This window comes from Myxocyprinus asiaticus, chromosome 3 (assembly GCF_019703515.2).
Source record: "Myxocyprinus asiaticus isolate MX2 ecotype Aquarium Trade chromosome 3, UBuf_Myxa_2, whole genome shotgun sequence".
NCBI lineage: Eukaryota > Metazoa > Chordata > Actinopteri > Cypriniformes > Catostomidae > Myxocyprinus > Myxocyprinus asiaticus.
The window spans coordinates 20277352-20296308 of record NC_059346.1 but is presented as its reverse complement, the minus strand read 5'-3'; the positions used below and the strand labels follow the sequence as shown (position 1 = coordinate 20296308).

Here is an 18957-nt window from a genome sequence, read left to right as displayed (position 1 = left end):
TAAAATAAAATACTGATATCCAATATCTGGTTCAAGTTCAAAGACTTAAAAGCTGTCTTTGATAATTAAAGGTTTGTTCAATTGTCTAATTGCCTTGAGAGTTAGTCTGTGTAGATCACTGTTAAAAACCAACAGTAGAGTGAAGAAAGCACTCTTGAATAAAATGGTTAATATTATGGCGTTTAATAAGAAATCATAAAATTTTCATCTCAACCTTGAAATTTAAAAGTTTGCCAATCAACTTGTCAGAATCCAAGGTGATTTTCAATTCTCCAGGCAGAATGAGCCTTTTAGAGAGAAAGAGTTTGTATTTAGCTTCTGAATCTCAGACAGACTGCACTTCTCACATCTGAAGCTGTGGGTGATATTTTTCTGCTCAGTTTTGTTCAATCAACAGATCTGACCCATGAAAGCAATGTAAATTATAATTTTTTCTAGACATGCAGATGCTTTCTCATGGACTTCCATTAAATTATTTTTTAAAGGAAGTTCACACTTTTGTTGTCCAAGGTCTTGTGTGATCAAAGACCAGTGCTAAAAGACTGTGCTTCAGAAATTTACTCATAGATCTCTATGGAAGTTTTAGCAGACTGTTTGCTGTATTAATGGAGCAAATAATGATAACTGAAATCATGCCAATGATAAGCTGTCTTATTATAACATAAAGCTAGTTTTTAGCTGAATAACTTAATTCTATCAGAAAAGACACTGGATGATTGGAATTATTACAAATGTAGAGAAACATATAATATTTGGCTTAAACCCCATCCTACGGTTCAACACTCAGATACATGCTTGAACCGTCAGATCCTACTGGAGGCGATGACGGCAGGGGAGCGAAACTTACCCCCGCCCAGGTTGGGACCTAAACTGGTGAAGATAGAGTGGAGGGGGGTGAAAACAACGGAAGTATTCGAACAATAGAAACAGGTGTGTAGGCTTATAAAGTGGAGGCTGTATTGTGATTGGATGAGAAGCCTGATTGAATGAAAGTGTAAGGATCCAGAGTCTTCTTGCTAGAACTACCGCTTACGCTTCCATTTCTATAATCTTATTAAAGCCCCTGTGAATCCTTCACAATAATTTTATTGCCATTGGGATGTTCTGGTTCTTAGCGAACTCATAAACTATTAACCTTTCACTGAAAAATCTGTGGCCAGTGGGGGTCAAAATAGAAAAACATAATATTATTATTATTACTTCTGTGATCAGCATTTTACATGAATTCTCTCATACACAACATATAGAAATTCACCATACAGTCAAAACTATGTTTTTTTTTCAAATGAGAAAAATATTATTCTTATTATTAATCATTATTTTAATACACTACAATACATTATAATACAGAAGAGACCTTTTGCTTTTGACAAACATGAAATTAAATAGAATAGAATTAAGCTAAAACACCTAAATGAAAATGAGTCTGAACTGAATTCAAATTAACAGCAAGAAAGACAAAGTAAAAGTGCAAATGACTCATTCTTGGGCAAAATAAAAAAAAATGAAAGTTTGACACAATGTTTTACTTGGATTCAGCTTGTTAGTAAGCTAATGCGGTTATTACCATGTCTTGTACAGGACTAAATGAATTAATTTAAGCAATACATCTCCAAATCCAAGTTCTTGAGATGTCAGTGCATGAAAAATGTGTTTAAGTGGCTTAATCCTTTTGAGTATTTTCTTTTGGTCACTATTTGTGTGGTCGCCATTTCAAGAGTTTGATTACAGTGTACACCAGAATTTAAAATTGGTTCATCCCTATATCAAACCCTTTTCCGCATAGTGACCATATCAAAGTAAACATGCGTTAGATCAGAATGAAAGGAGAAACTAAGACAAGAAATATGAAACAGAGCCACAGAGAGAGAATGAGAAAGAGAAATGAGATTGTCAGAATGTGTCACTGAGATAGAGTAGCCTGCTATTCAATATACAGTATACAGGCCTAACACCTGGCACCAACCCAGAGGATATTTGCAGTGGTTAAAATATGCACTTGTACTCTTCTGAAGTGCTACGAGAAGATCTAGGAGATTGTGTTAATCTTTAGACTGGCTTGATCATAGAATTTGGATAGTTTGTCCATGAAGTGGACCACTTTGAAATTGTTCACAGTGTTGATTTGACTCTGTTGTTACTGTGATCTGAATATTTAATTTGACACAATACATTTCCTCATGCCAGTTGATATAAGAAAGACATGTAATACTTTACAATAAGATGTATTTGTTAACAGTAGTTAGGTACATTAGTTAACATGAACTAACAATGAATACTTTTACAGCACTTATTAATCTTGGTTTATTTCAATATATACTAATATGTTAGAATATGTTTATTTATTTTTTTATTTAAAAGCTGTATACAGTACATTAAGATAGTTAATGCATTATGAACTAACAATGAACAATTGTAAATTTTTAAATTAAGATTAACCCAGATTAATAAAATGCTTCATAATAATACAAAAACTCAGTTCAATGTTTTTTATGATACCTAATTAAGTTAGTAATATTAACAAACAGAACCTTATTGTAAAGTGTAACTGAAAGATTTAAGATAAGTTCAAGAAACTTTATTTACAAAAGACAGTAAGTAAGGAATTTCTCTTGGTGCAAAATTTAGCAAATATTCAATGCAACTGCCTTTCACAGGATAAACACCAGAGACAAACAGTGAAAAGACACTTGTCCCCATTCACCCAGGGGTAGCCTGGAGTTCACATGAGAAATACATGAATATAAATGTGTATATGGCTCCACATACATATAATTGTCTCTCTCAGTCTCTTTCTCACTCTGTCTCCAACATGTACTTATGCTGATATCTAATTCATCTTAATTATCAAATAATTGACAAATGTTTATAAACAATATTGCTGCAGTAGCTGTTAAGGACAATCTAAGCCAGTTTCACACATCCCATTCTGTCAATTTTGCAGTACTTAATAATGCAACAGTTGTTAGATCAGAGACCACTCTTGATGATACACACACAAAATATGATATAATTTCTCTCCTTGGTATACACCTCATTGCTCACTGTCTCTTTCATCTGCTAAGAATACAGCCACTTGCGGAGACAATGCTAGTTTAGGGAAGAACTTAATTTGCATCCCCATATTCACATCAGCAATCAGCTATACCATTTTGTTGATGTTCAAAATAAACTTCTTAGGTAACGGAGAGAAGAAAAAAAAAACTAAGCAAATTGCCATAACTTGCAAAAAATGTAATCTCATAAAACATTTATTCTGACCTTCTTCATTCCTACAGTAAAGTTTTCATATGTAAGATTTATTCCTTTGTCCTCTGTATAATGTATGAAATGGAGATCTTTAGCCATGTAAAGTTGCATTGTGTTAGGGGCTAAGATCTTACACCTGGTATAAAGATGCGTCTCAGGTGATCCGATCACATGTGGTTAGGCGAAACACATCACTGTTTACACTTGGACGTTTAAATGTCTCCTGTGATCACTTGTGTTCTGATTTCAAGGGCAGGGTCTCTGTTTCATGATGACATACATCAAACAATATGTCTGCATGATAATAAACTGCAAAAAATCATAAAAGACAAAGAAAGCATGAATAAAACGGGTGTGCTGTTTCTCACAGATGCAGCTGAAATTTAATCTAAGCACAAATGCAACAAATCTCAGTTTTAGTGAAGTGCCTGTATTAAAGGAGTTTCAGATGTTCATGCTTCTCATTTGTGGCTCTGCAAGTTGATCGGTTAAGTTCTCATGCTTTTGTTTATGTAGTTTTTTTTTTTTTTTTTCATTTAAAGCCGCTTGTAAGTTAAAGTTTAAACTCTTGTTTTAGCACAGTGGTTGACTGACGTGTAAGGGGTGGCTTTTCGCTGCTGCCGGGAAGCATTCAGGATGGATTAACGTTTACACCTCAAATGCAATGTGGTCACATGTGTTTTTTTTTTTTACCACATTTGTATGTGGTTTCTGTGATCCGATCACAAAATGTTTTAGACCCCATTTAGACCTGTATTTAGCGCTGACAACATGTGATTGGATCAACCCAATGGTGTGGCCCACACCACACCATAACACACTGGCTCAATGATTCCATTTTCCGGCTCAATTTCAAATTTTTGTGTTGAAAAAAAGCTAGTCATGACAACGGGCCCCACCACTGCAAAAAAAAAAAATTATAATTTTTTAAACATACAGTATGTGATGTAAATGTGATGAGTGGATTTTTTAAAGAAAGCATTTTTTAAGCGTATAAAAAATAAGTACTTTACAGATCAGACAAATAAAATGTCCGAAAACTTTTTTTCCAACATACAGATGTTAGGTTAAAATGTACATGAATGTACAAGGGAAAGTTTGTATTTTAGGTGCTGTGACAACTCAGCATTTCTTCAAAGTTTTTAAAGTTCTTAATCACCTTTCAACTTTTTTCTAGAAGTGCAAATAAACTATTGTCTTAGTTATTATGAGGTTGTGGAAACAACAAGTATAATAATAATAAATTATATATGTATTTATAGCTATACAAGATCATAAAATATGGTTTAAAATAGTTAGATGAAGAAAGTGTCACACAGCAGGACACTGATGACAGTGCTTAAAATTTCATGCCAACTACTCACATAACTGTGTAAATATTTATTTTAAAATATCAGTGAAAACAAATTTGGCCAGAATATATAAATATACAAATATAAATATATGTAAAAAAAATTAATAAACATACCTCTTAAAGTGTAGAGCTTTGCAGATATTTTGCAGATTAATTGCTCATATTTTCCCTCTATATGAGTTTGTTGCATCTTTACATTTACATTTATTACATTTACATTTATGCATTTGGCAGATGCTTTTATCCAAAGTGACTTACAGTGCACTTATTACAGGGACAATCCCCCTGGAGCAACCTGGAGTTAAGTGCCTTGCTCAAGGATACAATGGTGATGGCTGTGGGGGTTGAACCAGCAACCTTCTGATTACCAGTTATGTGCTTTAGCCCACAACGCAACCACCACTCTTTATATCTGCAGTTTTAATTCCTTCCCCAGATTATTATTGAGAAAAAGTTAAAAGCCCTATACTTTGACAAGTGCTGTTTCTGCTATCCTTTAAACAAAGTAAGCCTCAAAGACTCAAATAGCCACAAAGTAATATTTTTCATGGCTTATTTTCTACATGTTTATAGGGGTGAGCATTTTTCAGCAAGCCGCGCTTCTGCTCCCAGAAATTATTTCCGTTATGAATAAATTATTCAAATGACTATGTACTGCTCATAGCTTTACTGTTTTACACCAGCTGCTGAACCTCTGTCCCAAATGACACACACACTATATTTATATATATATATACTGTATATATACAGTGCATCCGGAAAGTATTCACAGCGCTTCACTTTTTCCACATTTTGTTATGTTACAGCCTTATTCCAAAATGGATTCAATTAATTATTTTCCTCAAAATTCTACAAACAATTCCCCATAATGACAACGTGAAAGAAGTTTGTTTGAAATCTTTGCAAATTTATAAAAAAAAAATAAATAAATAAATAAATAAATAAAAAAAAAAAAAAACAATCACATGTACATAAGTATTCACAGCCTTTGCTCAATACTTTGTTGAAGCACCTTTGGCACCAATTACAGCCTCAAGTCTTTTTGAGTATGATGCTACAAGCTTGGCACACCTATTTTTGGGCAGTTTCTCCCATTCTTCTTTGCAGGACCTCTCAAGATCCATCAGGTTGGATGGGGAGCGTCGGTGCACAGCCATTTTCAGATCTCTCCAGAGATGTTCAATCGGGTTCAAGTCTCGGCTCTGGCTGGGCCACTCAAGGACATTCACAGAGCTGTCCCGTAGCCACTCCTTTGTAATCTTGGCTGTGTGCTTAGGGTCGTTGTCCTGTTGGAAGATGAACCTTCACCCCAGTCTGAGGTCCAGAGTGCTCTGGAGCAGGTTTTCATCAAGGATGTCTCTGTACATTGCTGCATTCATCATTCCCTCGATCCTGACTAGTCTCCCAGTTCCTGCCACTGAAAAACATCCCCACAGCATGATACTGTCACCACCATGCTTCACTGTAGGGATGGTATTGGCCAGGTGATGAGCGGTGCCTGGTTTCCTCCAGACATGACGCTTGCCATTCAGGCCAAAGAGTTCAATCTTTGTTTCATCAGACCAGAGAATTTTGTTTCTCACGGTCTGAGAGTCCTTCAGGTGCCTTTTGGCAAACTCCAGGTGGGCTGTCATGTGCCTTTTACTGAGGAGTGGCTTCCGTCTGGCCACTCTACCATACAGGTCTAATTGGTGGAGTGCTGCAGAGATGGTTGTTCTTCTGGAAGGTTCTCCTCTCTCCACAGAGAAACGCTGGAGCTCTGTCAAAGTGACCACCGGGTTCTTGGTCACCTCCCTGACTAAGGCCCTTCTCCCCCGATTGCTCAGTTTGGCCGGGCGGCCAGCTCTAGGAAGAGTCCTGGTGGTTCTAAATTTCTTCCATTTACGGATGATGGAAGCCACTGTGCTCATTGGGACCTTCAATGCTGCAGACATTTTTCTGTACCCTTCCCCAGATCTGTGCCTCAATACAATCCTGTCTCGGAGGTCTACAGACAATTTCTTGGACTTCATGGCTTGGTTTGTGCTCTGACATGCACTGTTAAATGTGGGACCTTATATAGACAGGTGTGTGCCTTTCCAAATCATGTCCAATCAACTGAATTTACCACAGGTGGACTCCAATCAAGTTGTAGAAACATCTCAAGGATGATCAGTGGAAACAGGATGCACCTGAGCTCAATTTTGAGTGTCATGGCAAAGGCTATGAATACTTATGTACATGTGATTTTTTTTTTTTCGTTTTTTATTTTTAATAAATTTGCAAAGATTTCAAACAAACTTCTTTCAGGCTGTCATTATGGTGTATTGTTTGTAGAATTTTGAGGAAAATAATGAATTTAATCCATTTTGGAATAAGGCTGTAACATAACAAAATGTGGAAAAAGTGAAGCGCTGTGAATACTTTGCGGATGCAATGTATATACGTATATATATATATATATATATATATATATATATATATATATATATATATATATAGATAGATATATATATATATAGAGAGAGATATATATACTGTATATATATATATATATATATATATATATATATATATATACATATATATATATATATATATATATATACAGTGGTGTGGAAAAAGTGTTTGCCCCCTTCCTGATTTCTTATTTTTTTGCATGTTTGTCACACTTAAATGTTTCAGATCATCAAACAAGTTTAAATATTAGTCAAAGATAACACAAGTAAACACAAAATGCAGTTTTTAAATGAAGGTTGTTATTATTAAGGGAAAACAAAATCCAAACCTACATGGCCCTGTGTGAAAAAGTGATTGCCCCCTAAACCTAATAACTGGTTGGGCCACCCTTAGCAGCAACAACTGCAATCAAGCGTTTGCGATAACTTGCAATGAGTCGCTGTGGAGGAATTTTGGCCCACTCACCTTTGCAGAATTGTTGTAATTCAGCCACATTGGAGGGTTTTCGAGCATGAACTGCCTTTTTAAGGTCATGCCACAGCATCTCAATAGGATTCAGGTCAGGACTTTGACTAGGCCACTCCAAAGTCTTCATTTTGTTTTTCTTCAGCCATTCAGAGGTGGACTTGCTGGTGTGTTTTGGATCATTGTCCTGCTGCAGAACCCAAGTTTGCTTCAGCTTGAGGTCACGAACAGATGGCCGGACATTCTCCTTCAGGATTTTTTGGTAGACAGCAAAATTCATGGTTCCATTTATCACCGCAAGTCTTCCAGGTCCTGAAGCAGCAAAACAGCCCCAGACCATCACACTACCACCACCATATTTTACTGTTGGTATGATGCTCTTTTTCTGAAATGCGGTGTTACTTTTATGCCAGATGTAATGGGACACACACCTTCCAAAAAGTTCAACTTTTGTCTTGTCAGTCCACAGAGTATTTTCCCAAAAGTCTTGGGGATCATCAAGATGTTTTCTGGCAAAAATGAGACGAGCCTTAATGTTCTTTTTGCTCAGCAGTGGTTTTCGTCTTGGAACTCTGCCATGCAGGCCATTTTTGCCCAGTCTCTTTCTTATGGTGGAGTCATGAACACTGTCCTTAACTGAGGCAAGTGAGGCCTGCAGTTCTTTGGATGTTGTTGTGGGGTCTTTTGTGACCTCTTGGATGAGTCGTCGCAGCGCTCTTGGGGTAATTTTGGTCGGCCGGCCACTCCTGGGAAGGTTCACCACTGTTCCATGTTTTCGCCATTTGTGGATAATGGCTCTCACTGTGGTTCTCTGGAGTCCCAAAGCTTTAGAAATGGCTTTATAACCTTTTCCAGACTGATAGATCTCAATTACTTTCTTTCTCATTTGTTCCTGAATTTTTTTGGATCTCGGCATGATGTCTAGCTTTTGAAGATCTTTTGGTCTACTTCACTTTGTCAGGCAGGTCCTATTTAAGTGATTTCTTGATTGAGAACAGGTGTGGCAGTAATCAGGCCTGGGTGTGGCTAGAGAAATTTAACTCAGGTGTGATAAACCACAGTTAAGTTATGTTTTAACAGGTGGGGCAAACACTTTTTCACACAGGGCCATGTAGGTTTGGATTTTGTTTTCCCTTAATAATAACAACCTTCATTTAAAAACTGCATTTTGTGTTTACTTGTGTTATCTTTGACTAATATTTAAACTTGTTTCATAATCTGAAACATTTAAGTGTGACAAACATGCAAAAAAATAAGAAATCAGGAAGGGGGCAAACACTTTTTCACACCACTGTATATATATATATATATATATATATATATATATGTGTGTGTGTGTATTTGTATATATATACAAATACACACACACACAACATTACTTGCACAAACAGTGCAATACACCTCCACCTTCTCATGTGTACACCCATGCAATACAAACCAATGCTTTATTGACAAATTACACCTTAGCAGAGCTGGACAAACATACAGCTGTTGACTCATTGCTGAAAACAGAAAGAAAATCCCATATGTAGGGCACCAGTCTTCTATGAATCCAACCCCTGTAACCTTCTCTTGTTCTGGTCAGTCACCTACAGCCCTGCTGAAAAGACCAGCTCAAACCAACACAAATTTCTGTACTGGTTCAGGGTGCTTTATGCTGGTTAACTAGCATGGTCTTTCTGGTTAAGCTAGTAGACCTGCATATTCTTTTGGTGAACATCATGGCTATGCTCATCCATCAGCAAGACCAGCACAAAACCAGCATAAACCAGCTTGGACCTCTTTTCAAAAGGGAAAGAGTATCTGCCAGTAGCCATTTAAAGGCACATATGCCCTCTGATGCAATCAATAACACCATGCAATCAATAACGCTGACCTGAAAGGTCAATGTAGAGGTCAAATATTACTGTTAATATACTGTTACAATGATCAATCTTAATTCTCGCCCACCATAGTTTTGTAAGTCAGCAATGGAAATGTATTATACAAAACACTAGCAGAACTCATACATTTATTATTGACATTTGCAAGCAGAAAGGTGCTGTTTACTAAAAAAAAAACACTCATGAACTTACAGCTATGAATAGGCTCCAGTCCTCTGCTTTTCACAGCCAGAACAACTGTGCAAAATACAGCTCATGACACAACATCAGAGCCTTCTGTAACAATTCTCTCTAACACCACACCTCCAGACACTGAACCCAGAAGATAATTATCTACTCATAACATTATGAGTCATGACCCAGGGAGGTTTTCACTCCTGAATGTGCAGAACATAACTGGGTAAGCACTGTGACCGTTCTACACTCACTATTACTATAATACTAGCAGAAAATTGAATATGTAATATAACCCACTATAATCCTATGTGAAATGACACTGAATTCACTTTTTTTTTTTTTTTGCAATTGGTAGGTTATTTACTATACTATCGCCCCAGATCTCTCAGAATCTTTTTCTAAGTCATAAAGCAACTAACATGGCCCCAAGTGCACAGTAAACCTTCATTACTTCTTATTAGTTCACACCTCTGTGTAAAACATCACAATGAAGGTAATTATAATCTTTTTTTTAACATTTAATTTATAGGTTTTTGATTTATGTGAAATGCAATGTTGGTGATGTCGTACAAATCCTACCCATAAAAAATAAAAATAAAAAAAAGGTGCAAGTTCACATTTATTTGCGGGCAAGCAATAAAGCGTGACTCTAGAGAGGCTAATAGTAATTATTGTACACCATGTGATGCAATTTTTAATTTATCTGATAGACCTCGGCACTTCAGGCTCTGACAATGTACTTCCACATGAGTGGAGTACCTGCCAATATCAAATAAGACAGAGAAGTTTGCTGGTACAACACTGCAAGAAAGCTCCTATGAAGAGCACTTCTTGTTCTGAATTTCAGAGTGGACGAATGTCGTTTTGAGCTTGATGCTTTAATGAGAATAAGTCCCAGAGAATCAGTTACAGTCCTCATTAGGAACAATGCATCAGATAAACTCAAAATCTGTGGAAAAAATTTATTTAGAATGCTTGACCTGTCTTAATTTATCTAGCCTTTTTGTCCAACATTTCTCTCTTTTCATCAACTAATTCTACCAGTGTAAGCCTAGTCTTTTTGTTCAACATTCTCTTTATCAACAACCAATTCTATCAGTGCAAGCCAAAATGACATCTTTTAAAATATCTTCTATCATCCTCCAGTAATAAACTACATACAACTATAATTTTTTCCTTCCTCCCCCCATTTGCCCATTCCAGTAGTACCTTTAGCAGGCGCACAGAGGGAAGAAATGCTGCATGGCACAGTTTCCTGATGGTCCAGTTGAGTGGCCGTGGAGCATCCAGTTGGTTCATCGCTCCTGGCCTGACGTTCCCGCCATCCGGAAAAGGACCCCACATTGGGGCGGCGATGTGCAAGGGGTATCTGTCCAAAATCCACTTAACTCATGAAGCATGACCCTTCTCAGCCTACCGCAAAGCCGCACAACCTGTTTTCTCTCACCAAAGCCCTTCACCTGCACCCCCTCCCTGCCCTCCCTCCCCTCCCCACAGATCCACAGGGTTGGGAAAACACCTTCAGACCATACAGGGTGTCCGGGTCCACTTCCAGCGGCAGCAACAGCCACACAGACCCAACAGTGCTAGAAATGACAGGGAGCATGCGGTCTAAAAAAGTGGAGAGAAACAGAGAGAAAGAGGAGTGAGGTGGAGAGGAGGAGAGCAGAGGAGAGCGGGAAACAGAAGCTGTGATGTAGAGCAGCGCTGCTCTGTCTTGAAGAACCATGTGAGAGAGAGAGAGAGAAAGAGAGAGCAAAGAGAGAGAGAGAGAGAGAGAGAGAGCAAAGAGAGAGAGAGAAAAAAGAGGGAGAGAGATTAAAGGGAAAAAAGGGGAGGATAGGAAAGACATGGATGAAATAAAACAACATGAATGACAGTATGAACTGACAAAGAGAAGAAAAATACAAAAGACACAAAATAAGGGAGCTCATGATTTAGAATGTGGTTGAGAGGTGCAGTGAAGTTTAAGTGATGAAATCAATGAGCGATAATTGAATGTTAAATTTTAAAAATCACTGGATTTTAAAATAATTTTAATGACATTTTTTTTATTCCACCCTATCTTACTCTTTTCCTGCTTAGGTCTTTGAGGTCACAAATGAAAAGATTACAGAAACTGAAATATATCCCTGAATTACACCCTGTGTCTTCTATCTGCACTCCTCTGACCTGTTCTCCTCTATTCCCCCTTTTATCTCTCCTGCTATGAAGTCCCCTCCTCCTCCACTGCCTTCCTCCTCCGTCCTTGCACTCTCCATCCTCTCAAAACATATGACGCACTGACCATCACCAGGATAATGGAGTAGAGGGAGGGGGGCTAAAAAAATGCCTTTTCCTTTTTGCTTTTCAGTGCACTGGATTTAAATACTCCCCTTCCATTTGATGACTTTAATAATGCAGTGTTTGTTATATAGTCTGCTACTGTCTCTGAAACGTTCCAGGAAATAATCTCCCTAGGGGAGAAGTGTTTAAGCAAATGAATGGTGCAGTATAAAGAGAGAGAGAGAGAGAGAGAGAGAGAGAAAGAAATGCGGAGAAAGTAATGCAAATGCACGCACAGAGTTGGCGTGTATTGCTGTCACCAGGTTGGCATCTCTGAGGAGCAAGACTGTGATAATGAAGCTCAACAATCAATCCTCACTCTCCACAGACGTCACCTGGCCATGCAGATGTGAGAGATGTCATGGAGATCTGTTTGGAATACTAAGTACCAAACTGAGAAGCTCCTCCTCTTCCTGCTTTCTCCTCGGAAGCAAGCTTCTCCTGTCACTCAAGGTACATTGAGATGGCGAGAAGATTATGCAACTCTTCAAGGCAAGGTGTGTATCCATAGCAACCTCTGTTTACTCATGTCAGAGTGAGATCAGGTTAAATGTGCAGGTATGAGGAGAGAGGTTTGTCCTCTTATCAGATCTGACAACACAAGCAATATGCTCCCAGAGATATAGAGATTTGGAGAGCATAAAGACTGTACATGTTCGTATTTATCACAAATTACATTACAATAATAACAATATGTCATGTGTTTCTATGGGGGGGGGGGGTATTCAGCAGTTTTGCGATATTTTACTTCACTCTCACGCAGAGAATGTACAATTTAGTAAAAAAATTTCACCGATTTTTTGAGAAAGGAGATTAACCACCATTCACAATAACTCTGTATGAAGACGAAACGTACTGTAGCATTAGGTCAACACACAATTATTTTTATTCAACCAAAATCCAATAGTGACACCGGAGGACAAAGTTCAGCAGCATGTCTATTACCTCAATTTGCATTCTTATAAAGGCCCAAAATCGTGGCATGAAAGAGAGGGGATAGCAGAGAAATGCAAGTAAATAGTGAAATGAGAGGTGGCAGTGTCTTAGCACTATAAATGAGTGATTTCATTGTAAATGGGATAATAACCGCGCAACCGTGCCTGCCCAACATTTCAGCCATCATGGTTCTGGGAGTATTTTTCACATTCATTTTTTCCATAGGGATTTCATAAAATAATTGATAATAAAATAATAATTTCATAAGAGAGTTGAAACCAAACCAACCAATCACAACATCATAAACTTTGATTTGAAGCAAAAAAGTATTTAAAAATCAGACTGTGTACTTAATGTCTTTAATGAGGGATTGAACTACAATCCCATGAAGCATTGCGAATGACGCAATCGAATTAAAAATGATGGAAAAATATAAAACTTTCGATTTAATTTTGTTGATTATAAGTACTGATGGCTTATATGATTTGCTGTGTATAACATCTGAGCATACTACACAACTCCATGTCCACGCTCTTGTTATATCTAGACTGAACTACTGCAATGCTCTTCTGGCAGGACTTCCTGCATGTACAGTCAAATCTCCACAGTTGATGCAGAACGTGGTGGCACGATTGGTCTTCAACGAGCCCAAGAGAGTGAAAGTCATGCCTCTCTTCATTAAGCTGCACTGGTTGCCAGTGGCTGCTCACATCAAGTTCAAGGCATTGATGCTTGTTTACAGAACTACCACTGGCTCCACATCCCCCTATCTACACTCGCTACTTTAAGTCTATGTGCCATCCACAAGCTTACGATCAGTCGGTGAAAGGCGCCTCGTGGTGCCATCTCACAGAGGTACAAAATCAATTTCCAAACTTTCATTTCAACTGTTCCTCGCCGGCAGATCACCTGCCAAACTCCACCAAGCCACTGATTGTCTAACATCTAAAGATGCATCTCTTTCGTGATCATTCAATCCTACTAATGCAATAACTCTATTCTTTCTTCTTTAAAAAAAATAAATAAATAATATATATATATATATATATATATATATATATATATATATATATATATATATATATATATATATATATTCTCAATTCATTCTTTTACCACTGTCTCTCACCTTCCTCTTTACTTGTGATTCCCTGAGCAATGTTCAACTTTGTATTAAAACACTTTTCATATTACTGCCTCCTTAAGATGAATAATTTCTGTTGTATTCTGTTGTGTCATTCCTCATTTGTAAGTCGCTTTGGATAAAAGCATCTGCTAATTTAATAAATGTTATATGGGCTGATGGCTTCATCAGAAGCATATACCATCGATTAACAACCTCTGAGCTCATGGCAGGTCTGTCTTCAAAGGTTTATAATATTTAGTTAATAATCAAGTCCCCTATCCCATTCATTTTTACTTCCGAAACCAAACTGCACTCTATACCCGTCAACCATGTTTGCAACCAGTCTGCAAATCAGCACTCAGCTCGGTTAAATTAAAGGTGCACCTCTGTGCCTATGACCTTCATTTCACCTGCAGTGTTTAACAATCATTTGTTGACTAATGGTCCAAAAAGTAGGTGAATAATAATTGCCAAAAAAAAAAAAAAAAAACAGCTAGCAGTAGTGACAAATAAAAAATACACTAAATATGCTTGTTACTGTATTAATGTAGCTACTATTTGACAAACATTGTAAACACATTTTTTTTTAAAAGGCATAAATTGACATAAATGTGATGTTATTTGGTTAATATAAACATAAAAATATATTATGGTATTGGTTGCTTGTTAATTGCACCAATCTAAATGCTTTTCCATATGCCTTTAACCCAAAAACTGTATAAGCATCAAATAGAACTGAAACAAGAATTTACATCGAGAGGGCACTCTGCTTTATTTCAAGAAGTCTATAATACACAACTGAGTTTTAGGATCAAATGAATCGTGCCCCCTAAATACTAATCATACTGAGGAAAAACAGTTAATGACATATTTGTGGATGCGACCAGACAAGCCCTGATGCTATTTATAAATTCAAACGCCAAAACCCTGGACCTCTTTTACACTGGTGAGAAGTGAAAGTATCTTATGGCAAGAGGACAATCTACTCAACCACTTAACCAGCAGCATTTATTTTAACTTAGCATGCATCACACAGCATCTGTGTAATGCAATCACGGCCAGCTCTTCATTATACACATGTACATGCACACACACATACACACACACACACACACACACACACACACACACACACACACACACACACAAACAAGCAAAGCACAGCAGCAATTACTTCATGACCTACACAAAAGCAATCAAATACTGCAGTTTACATGTCACTAACTTGTTGTCGCAAAACAGTGGAGTGACAAATATGTGCTACAATTTGTTAGTGTATTTCAGAATCTCTTTATGTGCACGCAAATACATCTGTACATACATGAGTGTACGTGAGGTGTTGAATGACCTCAGGAATGTATGTTAACACATGTACACAAGATATTGACAACCCTCGGACAGTTTTAGGATAGATCTGCAGTGATTTACTGTAAAATAATGGTTGATAGCTGCCTACATTGTGAGGGTTTAGTAATATATGCTAAGATATACAGACCTTGCTTATTCACAGTCAAAATGAAGAATATGACATGAATAAAATGTAACACTAATATCAGTTACACAGAGGAGGAAATATACCAATCTTTTCAGCAGTTCTGCAGTAATAAAAGTCTTTCCAGGGCCAAAAAAAAAAAAAAAAAAAAATTTTTTTTTAGAGAGGATTTTGACCAGCAGTGCTTTTAATACCCAGACTATAATACCAAGAGCTACTTTTTATCAAAACTGCTCCATTATTAAGTCTGTAATAGGATGATCCTACAGGATGGAACATTTCTGATCATTATTCAGAAGGGATGACAGAGTGAGATCTGTCTCATTAATGAGAGTCTTATTAGTTCAGGAGCATTGCAGTCCCAACCAATTTGAAACAGTCATAGAATTCAATGCTCCAAAATATCACCCTTTAATCTCTGCTGGATGTTGGGTCTTTACACCCTTCATGTTGGTAAAATTCATAAAAATCCATACACAACTGATTTTGCATGGTCAGTTTTTCTTAAGAAAAACTGTCCTTTGTTCTATCTTTCCTAATACTTTTCCCCTATATACAGTATACTTGTTTAAAACCCGTACATTTCCAGTGCATTATAACAACTACTGGTACACCAATATCATATTTGTATCTCTTTTGTACTCACCAGTAGCTCTAATTATGTACAATGCATGCTTGTTAGAGCAGCAGAAATTGTGTTTATTGTAATGGATGCTGTGCAGTTGTGGGCAGCAAAATCAAACGGCCCTTGGTTATCACGATATTGAGCCATTTGCTTTCTTTAGTTTCAGAGAGAGCCAGTAATTATTCATAATCTGCCTCATATATCAGAGTTTTCTAACTAAAGAGTATGTATCTGTGCTCTATTGTCAAGGCTCCACTTGAAAAGGATGCACATACATGTTCTTGCTGATGTATTATTCAATTTCAGCCTTTTCTGCCCATACTGTATATGAAACTTACTGTGAGTATGTTAGAATCGTAGAGTCTTATTGTTTTCTTTTTTCCATAGACAATTATTCAGTACCCATTATCATTAGCTACTTATGCTAATGATGCATGAATGTTCACAGCTGGGACAAAAGGCATTTCATCAGACTATAATGCAATCTTCCTGATGTCTCATCCCTTGTCTGATTTTTTATTTTCATTCATACCATATTTATCCTGCAGTGAGTCTTTACCCCCTTTTATTCATATGTAAATCTCCTCAAGTCTTATTCAGTTGCCTCATTTTTATGTACTAATTTATCTCCACTTGTTCATTTTCTTCTGTATAATCACTTTGAGCACTAAGACAGGTTCCTTTGTGTGATGCATCAATACAAACACTAGATGGCCATCACATAAAACAAATCCAGGCACCTCTTTACTGACCTGGTGAATATGGCACCTTATTGATGCAGCTTTTCCTTATTCATTTTATTATTATTAAAAGCATTGATATTCTTTTTATTAAGTTAAAGTAATTTACAATTTCCACTATATTATATCTATATAAACTTTGGGTAGGAAACAATTCCCTCACAGGGACTTAAAGTTCCAAAATGGCATTTTTATACACAAAGATCCAGACCAACAGTAAGCACCCCTAAAAAAAAAAAAAAAAACCTTCCACAAATGTCCCCAAAGCACCAAAATATACTGTATCCTAGGGGAAACTATCTGAATTCTAGTTACATTTTGTGCAAACGCTAACTGGCCTATTATAGGGCACTGGATATTCTGTAGAATATGATGTGCTGCAAATTACCACACCATTCTTCAACATGCAGCTCAAAACAACTATTAAAATGATTTCCAAATATCGCTTTTTTTATCAGATTTTTTATATATAAAATGACTTACAAAAAACATGTTGAAGTTATTCAAAATATTAATCTCTAGACATTTATATCACTCTAAAAACAAATCTTCAACTAAAAATGTATCTGATAAATGCAGATTTGAAACAATGAGCACAAATGATGAAACAGTCCAGTAGCAGAGTAAAAAGGCTTATTCAAAAGAGCTGGCACAGGCAAAGCCAGACCAAACAAGTCAAGAGCAAGTGAAAATGTAATGATCGGAGTCTGTACGAAGGCCAGAAGCAGAGAAAACACAATCCCAGAACAGAAGTTCAGTTTCTCGGAAGGGGCGTTATTTTCATCTTGGTAGAGGCGGCCAAAGCCTGGGTTGGGTACTAAAAATACAGATTTCCCGACTTGCTTCACAAGCTCTCGATTTGTTTCCAATTCGATTCGATATCAATTCATATGGGTAATTTTCAGTTATACAGTAATGTCCCTTTTGCTTACATATGAAAGACATTTTCTCCCAGCTAATGCTGTTAATTATACTGGGGACCTTTTAACTAGGTACATTAAGAAAATATTAATTTTAATAATTATATTTTAATTAGGCATGTAATGATACACAAATGTCTTGTTACGATACAAAAAATTATTTACAATCTACTTGCTGTTTGCCACCGATCGTCACTCCTATGTACTGAACATATGATGCTCTGTTTTTCCTGTGAGCGCTTAGCGCCGCCTCACCGCAGAGATTGTTTCGCAGCTCTCAGTGTTGTGCTGCTTAGTTTTAATAACACTATAATGTTTGTTTATGTATCATACGATACATATGGTATTTAATCGTGAGCGTCGTATCGTACGATACAATACGATACAATATTTTTTTACACCCCTAATTTTTAATAGCTTTTCATCATTTTGTCATATTTTGGCTTTTTAAAAATGATCAGATCCATGTATTTAATCAATAAGATATTACATTTCATATATAATTTTTGTTACATGTTTATTGTGTAATTGCATAATTTGTACTTTATACAAGTATTTACATTGATTTGTTGAACACGTGCTAAAAGCGGTACTGTCTCTTTAACAAAACCAGCATTTCTGTAAAGAGCATCTGCAGATGAGCGCATGTTAATGTTGTTTTTTTTTTAATCAACAGCTGACTGTAGAGAACAATAAGGATTTTAAAAGAGACAAATGGGTCACATGTATCTTGTTTTTGGACACGCATTTCATGGAACAATTTTTACTCATAACACGCAGTGTGGGGGCCTGGGTAGCTCAGCAAGTAAAGATGCTGACTACCACACCTGAGTTGCAAGTTCGAATACAGGGCATGCTGAGTGACTCCAGTCAGGCTCCCTAAGCAACCAGTTGGCCCGGTTGCTAGGGTGGGTAGAGTCACATTGGGTTAACCTCCTCGGGGTTGCTATAATGTGGTTCTCGCTCTCAGTGAGGCGCGTGGTGAGTTGTGCGTGGATGCCGAGGAGAATAGTGTGAAGCCTCCACACGCTCTAGGTCTCCACGGTAATGCACTCAACAAACCATGTGATAAAATGCATGGATTGACAATCTCAACTGAGATTCGTCTTCCGCCACCCGGATTGAGGCGAGTTACTACGCCACCACGAGGACTTAGAGCGCATTGTGAATTGGGCATTCCAAATTGGGGAGAAAAGGGGATAAAATCCTCCCCCCAAAAAAACACA

At 37.1% G+C, this 18957-nt stretch overlaps 1 protein-coding gene across 6 annotated transcripts in view; it reads right to left on the bottom strand.

Annotated features, from left to right (window-relative positions):
- Nucleotides 1–18957, bottom strand: part of trpm3 (transient receptor potential cation channel, subfamily M, member 3) — a 212716-nt gene that overhangs the window by 171457 nt on the left and 22302 nt on the right. For 5 of the 6 annotated variants that reach the window (XM_051660264.1, XM_051660273.1, XM_051660288.1 and 2 more), the window contains exon 1: nt 10777–11013. The exons of the other annotated variant lie outside the window; for it this stretch is intronic. In XM_051660264.1, the coding sequence (XP_051516224.1) occupies nt 10777–10911 (135 nt within the window). In that variant the 5' untranslated portion in view covers nt 10912–11013. Of the gene's footprint in view, nt 1–10776; nt 11014–18957 lie in introns of those variants that run through there. 6 annotated transcript variants of the gene reach the window in all.